Here is a 7,315-nt window from a genome sequence, read left to right as displayed (position 1 = left end):
CACAGTCAATGTCAGCTTCTTAGTTTTTACGAAAGTGCTATGGTTATATAAGATGTATATTCGCATTGTCTTCTTTTTCTTCTTTGAATGTTTGAACTGTACGTTAATGAGACAACATATGGAGTTTTGAGTCATTCAAGGCAACAAACCAGAAAATTATTTTAAATACCAGATTTTTAAAAATCATAAAGTACACTGGTAGAACTTTCAGAAACAAAATATTCAACAGCAAAGGAGTCGTTACGTTAGGATGCATGTCAGAATTGGCATCCAGCCTGCAGCAGGTAGGACGTGTTAGGATGCTTGCTTCCCAATTGGAGTGTGTTTGTTGAATGTTAACACTGCTCCCAGTTCCAGCTTCCTGCCAATGTGCATTCCCCAGGGCAGCAGATGATGGCTCAAGCAGCTGGGTACCCGCATCCTTATGTGGCAGACATGGAGTGGATTTCTGGCTCCCAGTTTCTGCCTGGCCTCTCCCTAGCTGTTGCACTCATTTAAGGAGTAGACCAAAGCCTGGGAACTCTCTGTCTGTCTCTTGCCTCTCAAATAAATAAACAAATAAACAAAAATTATGGTAGATCTTCATGACTGAATGCCTTGAAGCCAATACAGATGTTCATAAGACTGATAATAATATGAGAAAATGTTTATATGATACAAAATTCAAAAAGCCAGATACAAATCTGTGTAGCCCTAACTGCAATGCTATTTATGTAGATAGGAAAAAAAGATTTTTAAATAAAAGACACTCAAACTTAATATATATTTTCTCTGAATTTTCTTTTTCTCTATTTTGAGTTTTTCCCTAATAAACATATATTGCTTTTATAATCAGGATGTCTAAATCTATGAAACTATTTGAGTTAGTTTTATTATGTAAACTATTTAAAGGTCAAGATCTCTCCTCTCTACCCCACGTTTTTAATGACTGTAGAATGTAAAAAAAAAAAAAAGAATGGAAACCACAAGATTTTAACAACATAAAATGACTTAGGAGCAGGTATTTTTTCAAGAACGTGGACTATGGCTGAATCTGTTAGCACCGGAAATAAATTGTCCGTGTGCTTCTAATCAATCCTAAGTGGCTTAGAGGCAAGAAGACCAACAAGATAGTGTGCTCAGGATATCTCTGCTGGAAATGAACGGGCCTTCCACAAAGACAGAAACAAAAATCAGAAAGAAAGGAGCATAATTTGTCCCAGACCTTGGGCGGTAAACCAAAATTACATTGTGGAGCAGAAAAATATGTTCATAAAATAACTGTGGCAATAATCCAAGCAGAAAAGCATATAGTTGAGTATGGCATTTATCCAGAACAAAGATTTAAGTCCCATTATAAAAAAAACACTTTATGCAGCCATCAAATGCAGAAAAGGGAAAAATCCAAAACTGGAGAACTGTAATGCCACAGGAAAAGACAGAACACAAAGTATGCAGGGGATTCCTTTGTGTCATGAGGGGCCTCAGCAGTGTTTGCTGGCCATAAATGTGGTCATAAACTTCTTAATCTCTAATCCCAATGTGGATTAAAAAAAAACCATTTTTTAAAATGTTGCTGATACCAGTCTTAGTTCAACTTGGTCCCTGTTAATTGTAGAACTGGTAGCAACAGGCTGAGTTATTATCAGAACTGAGGAATTTAATAGCAGTTTAGTCTAGTGTGTGTATCCTTGTCCCAAAACTTCAGGATTATGACTTCTTCTTGGTAGATTGTAGTCCATTTTTAACCCAAATATTAGAGCTAATACTTGGCAGTTCTGAATATCCTGAGATTTTCATTCTAAGAGCAGCTATGTGAACTTGAAGAGTTATTTATGTAAATATGTCAAAATGTGGAACTCTCCTGATACTCTAGTTCCATCCAATGTCCATAATTTCTACATATCTGTATTGCAACAAACTCAGGAAAGCTTGTATCTGAATATCTTCAGTTCCTTCAACAAATGAGAGGTACTCTTAATTTTCCCTTCCTATAGATTCAAAGTTAATGTATTCAAATGTCTTCTCACATCAGTAAACACATGAAATTCTCTGAGTCATTGGGAATCTGACTAGAAGCATTCTCTCATGGTGTTTTCATTTCCCAAAATCCTTGATCTGAGAACAAATCTCAGTAAACTTCGTTTGATGACAGCAAATAAAAGAAATTTCTGTTTTTACGGCAGTATCCCTTTAGTGGGCAATGGTGAAGGAATGATCCTGAAGAAAAGCTAGATTAGCTTACTTTCTTGGTCCAATCACCTACACAAACAGATAAAAACATTCAAAGGAGAAAACATTAAGTCAGAAAAGTGATGGCAATGGGGTCACTTATTTGTCTTCTCTTTTAGCATAAACATAGATGTCTGTCCTACTTTAATTGCATTGGTTCATCGATAGCATGTCAATTAAGTTTTTTCCAAGCTATTATGTATATTGGTGGAGGACAGTAGGCAAAGCCCAGTGGGTATTACCCCAGGAACAAATGATATATTGGGTGAAATTCACTAACTGGAATACAGAGTTTAATTTTTTGATCATTTTGCATTTTAATAAGTAGGATAAGAAAAATAGGATACTTAGCTCCCTTAAAGTAGGTTAGAGAGACAGGAAAAATTAAGGGCTACTCACCAATGCCTAAAGTCCATAAGCAGGATTTTTTTCTGTTCCCTGCCACTTCAAGGAGAAGTTGCAAGGGCACATATTTGTCATGGGCACGGGCAACTTACGAAAATTTTGTCCCTGAGCCATGAACCACAAGCCACAAGCCAAGGCCACTCTCTGTAATTTATGGCCTATTTGTTTCCACTCAGCTCAGCCAGGTTTATTAGAGGATGGTTTTGTTCCCAACAGAATCATTAGCCAGTGACAGCTGTAGAAGTGTTATAACTTGAAAGTTGACTCAGATATGAATATGTAAATGATATTTAAACACAATTGATACAGGCGGCTCCTAAGTCAGGATGGGACATTTGGGAAATTGCAGTAGACAACAGCATCAGAGATAAATGTGAAGACAGATATTTTAACCTTGTCTGAATCCCTTTCTTTTCTTCATCCTCTTTAGCTTTGAGTAAACAATCAGTCAAGCACAACTATGCCTATTTGAGAATATTCACATTAACGAGGCAAACTCTCCAGTCCTTCTTAGTGCTCTTTTGCCCAAAAGAAACACTTCATATTTCAGAAATATCAGACTGGATGGTGCAATATAAATCACTTTTATAGTATGTTAGAATAGTGTAATATAAGTGACTATATATATTTATATTGCGCAATAGGAATGACTGATTTGATGATCTAAAAGGGATGACAGATTATACATGGCTTCCTCTCCCTTCACCTCACATTCTTAGAAAGCATAATTTGCATCAGGAAACAAGAAGATATTACTTGTGTAAACTAGAAATAAGGAAAAATGACTAAAACATGGAATGCAGATGGATTAAACTGGAAGCAAAAACCACAACCAATATGCACAGAGAAGGCAGCTCCAAAAGGTCAAAGACAGGACACACCTTTCCGAAAATAGAGCTGTTGGTTACCAGCGAAGGAGAGAATTCTGGAATCACCAACAGGATTATTATTTAAGATTCTGCAGGGAAAGACACCAAGTGTTTGAAATTCTTCCTCACCTTCCAACTTCCTCCTACCCCTCCCCATTTGTTCTAGATAGCAAGCAACAGAGCTGTCTGCACCTAGTGGGAAGCCACCTGTGCCTTGGGCAATTGACAACCCCTGCAAGTAAGCGTGGTTATCACGCTTAAGAATATGACTACCAAATGGCGACTGGCAGCAAGTAACCAATCATAGCAGTAAGGAATGTGGCTTTCTCATGCCCCTCACCTAATACTACGCATGCTTGCAAATAGGTGATGTATATGGAGGCAAAAGCAAATAAAAAGAATCACTTGCAATCACAAATCATTAAACATTCTAAGAAAGTTTGTACCATTAAAAAGAGACACTTTCAAACTCAAAGAACAGGAAACTAGTGGGAAACAAAGGTAAAGAGGCAAGCAGAAAAAACAGCTGCAAGAGAACAGAGCAACAAGAGACATACTCCAAAAGTTCCCAAAAATAGAGAAAGTATTTGCAATGTATATGACAAAGGAGCAATAAGCAGAGTATATAAAGAGCTGCAAGAAAACAAAAGGCAGCAGCTCTCTGCATCCTGTGGGAGCACAGTGAGGAAGTCGAGATCTGTAAGGCAGAAAGAGCTTTCACCAGACCCCAGCCATGCTGGAATCCTGATCTCCAACCTCCCAAACTCCAGAAGGGGGAGAAAGAAAGGCCTGCTATGTACTCTGGGAAACAGCAGGTAATGGCTAAAATTCTTGAGGTCCCTGTCACCCTTATGGGAGACTCATACTTAATTCCAGCCTGCCTCTTGCAGGTATTTGGCAAATGAATCAGCAGATAGACTCACAATCTCTTTCTCTCTTTCAAATAAAAAAAAAAAATTAAAGAGGAAGAGTAAAAATAACGGCAGCAATAGGAAAATGAGAAAAGATTCTAAGTAGAAATAAAAACATGAAATCAAGGGATGATATTATGGCACAGCAACCTAAGTCACCACTCGGGACACCCCCATTCTCTATTTGAGTGCCTGGTTCAAGTCCTGGCTCCTCCACACTTCCAAACCAGCATCATAACATACCAAGAAAGGCAGCAAGCAGGTGATGACCCAAATAATTGGGTGTCTATCACCCACATAGAAGACTGAAAAGGAATTCCTGGTTCCTAAAATTTGGTATGGTCCAATCCTAGCTGTTGTGACCATTTGGGGAGTAAGCTAATAGTTGGAAGATCTCTCCATCTCTGTCACTTTGCTTTCAAATCAATTATCTTTAAAACAATATGATGGCCAAAAAAAGATGGAGAAGCAGCTACCTGCTCCTAGGTAGTGATTTACTTCATAGGGAGATATGGTTTATGTCCATTACAGATAAAGATCCTTGGACAAATCCTTCCCACATCTCTGTATTCACTCCAGAGAAGCAGTGATTTCTGCACAAAGTTACACAAAAATAATCTTAAACAACAAAAACAAAGCTGAAGATATCACAGAATCAGACTTTAAGATGTTCTATAGAGTGGCTGTAATTAAAACAGCTTGACACTGACAAAAAAATTGACATGCATATCAATAATGCCGAATAAAATCTGAAATTAACCCACACATCTACAGTCAATTAATATTTAATAAACAAACAAATCAATCCAGGGAGAAAAGACAACAAATAGTGATGGGAAAATTGGATCTACATGTACATCCAACGCACAATCTATATGGAATCAATCCAAATGTCCATCAGATGATGACTGGATAAAGAAAATGTGGTGGGCCCCGGCGGCGTGGCCTAGCGGCTAAAGTCCTCGCCTTGAATGCCCCGGGATCCCATATGAGCACCGGTTCTAATCCCGGCAGCTCCACTTCCCATCCAGCTCCCTGCTTGTGGCCTGGGAAAGCAGTCGAGGACAGCCCAAAGCTTTGGGACCCTGTACCCGCGTGGGAGACCCGGAAGAGGTTCCAGGTTCCCGGCTTCAGATCGGCGCTCACCGGCCGTTGCGCTCACTTGGGGAGTGAATCATCGGACGGAAGATCTTCCTCTCTGTCTCTCCTCCTCTCTGTATATCTGGCTGTAATAAAATGAATAAATCTTAAAAAAAAAAAGAAAGAAAATGCGGTATATATACCCTAAGGAATATTGCTCAGCCATTAAAAAAAAAAGAATGAAATCCTATCTTTTGCAACAACATGGATGCAACCAGAAACCATTACACTTAGTGAAATAAACCAGTCTCAAAACTACAAATATCATACATTTGCCTTGATCTATGGTAACTAATGCACAGAGTGAAAAAATATGAGCTATCTGAATGAGACTGACATTTTGAGATGTGATTATTGTGTAGCACCTTCCTCCATACCCTTTTAGGAACAGTATAACTTTTCCCCTACTTGCTATTTAAGCCTGTGATTCTGAAGTGAACTGAAAGTTATGCCATTGTAAAAGTTAAGGGAAAAAAAAAAGAAATGAGGAGGGAATACAATGAGTGGGACATGTGGACAGGAAGGAGGGTAGAGGGAGAAGTACCATTATGCTCCTAAATCTATATTGTGAAATACATGAACATTTTTCACTTTATATGGGTTGCTTTTCTTCTAGCAGTGTTAACACTTGTCTAAGTACAAGATAACCTAGGCAGTTGCCCATAGTTGGTAAACCCTAGAATTCTAAAGTTGCTTATTGAAAACTAGGATTCAAATGTATATACTAACCTAGGTGTATAAAAGGTCCAGATCATCAGTAGCACAGTCTTTCTTTTTTTTTTATGAGCCAAACATTTATTTATTCATTTCTTGCATTTGAAGCATTCTTCAATGACATCTTTGGCTTGAGATTCTTTGCCATAGTCCGTAATGGCTATGCAACTGCAGCCAACCACTTTACCGGGTTTCCCCTCTTGGTCAGTTTTACAGAGGCCTAAAAATTCCCCAAGTTTCTTGTTGTCATCAACCTTAATGAGGTTGATCTGGTGTTCGGCACACAGGGCCTCCACCAACTTGACATACATGGGCTCATCACAGTTGGACGGCAGCACACAGAGGTAGGCTTGGCGCTTGTCTAAGGCTTTGGCGGCTTCACAGATGCCAAGCGCGAGGCCTTCGTGGATGAGGGCGGTCTTGAGCACCACTTGTAGAGCAGTGTTCACGACCATCACACCTCCAGCAGCGATGCCTTCCTTGGCCATGGCGGTGGGTTGTGAGTGAAGCCGAATCTCGAACGCACTAGGGCCTCGCCTCCGCGCAGCTCGGTGGCAGTGGCAGGAAAGAAAAAGCTTTCTTTAAAAAAAAAAAAAAAAGGATTTATTTGTTTTTATTAGAAAGGCAGATATACAAAGAGGAGGAGAGACGGAGAGGAAGATCTTCCATCCGATGGTTCACTCTCCAAGTGACTTGCAACGGCTGGAGCTGAGCCCATCTGAAGCCAGGAGCCAGGAGCCAAGAGCTCTTCCAGGTCTCCCACAAGGGTGCAGGGTCCCAAGGCTTTGGGCCATCCTAGACTGCACTGCCAGGCCACAAGCAGGGAGCTGGATGGGAAGTGGGGCTGCTGGGATTAGAACCTGCATCCATATGGGATCCCGGCGAGTGCAAGGCAAGGACTTTAACCACTACGGTATCGTACTGGGCCCTACACAGTCTTTCCACTCTACATCCTTTCAGGGTCAATAAAAAACATGAAGCTGTCATGTCCCATAATACTTTCTTCTGGAAACTATCTTGAAGGACTTGCCTGTGGCAGTTTTATAGTTAACTTAGAAAAAATAA

The 7,315-nt window shown here is 39.8% G+C and overlaps 1 protein-coding gene across 1 annotated transcript; it reads right to left on the bottom strand.

Annotated features, from left to right (window-relative positions):
• Positions 1-6,339: 6,339 nt before the first annotated feature.
• Positions 6,340-6,738, bottom strand: LOC101519295 (small ribosomal subunit protein eS12-like). Its single transcript, XM_036497837.2, has one exon. The coding sequence runs from the start codon at positions 6,736-6,738 to the stop codon at positions 6,340-6,342; it is 399 nt and encodes a 132-aa protein (XP_036353730.2).
• Between the last annotated feature and the right edge of the window lie 577 nt (positions 6,739-7,315).

The sequence above is a fragment of the Ochotona princeps genome, chromosome 8 (genome assembly GCF_030435755.1).
Source record: "Ochotona princeps isolate mOchPri1 chromosome 8, mOchPri1.hap1, whole genome shotgun sequence".
In the NCBI taxonomy this organism is placed as follows: domain Eukaryota; kingdom Metazoa; phylum Chordata; class Mammalia; order Lagomorpha; family Ochotonidae; genus Ochotona; species Ochotona princeps.
The sequence above is the reverse complement of the archived record's forward strand: the minus strand, read 5'-3'. Positions and strand labels throughout refer to the sequence as shown.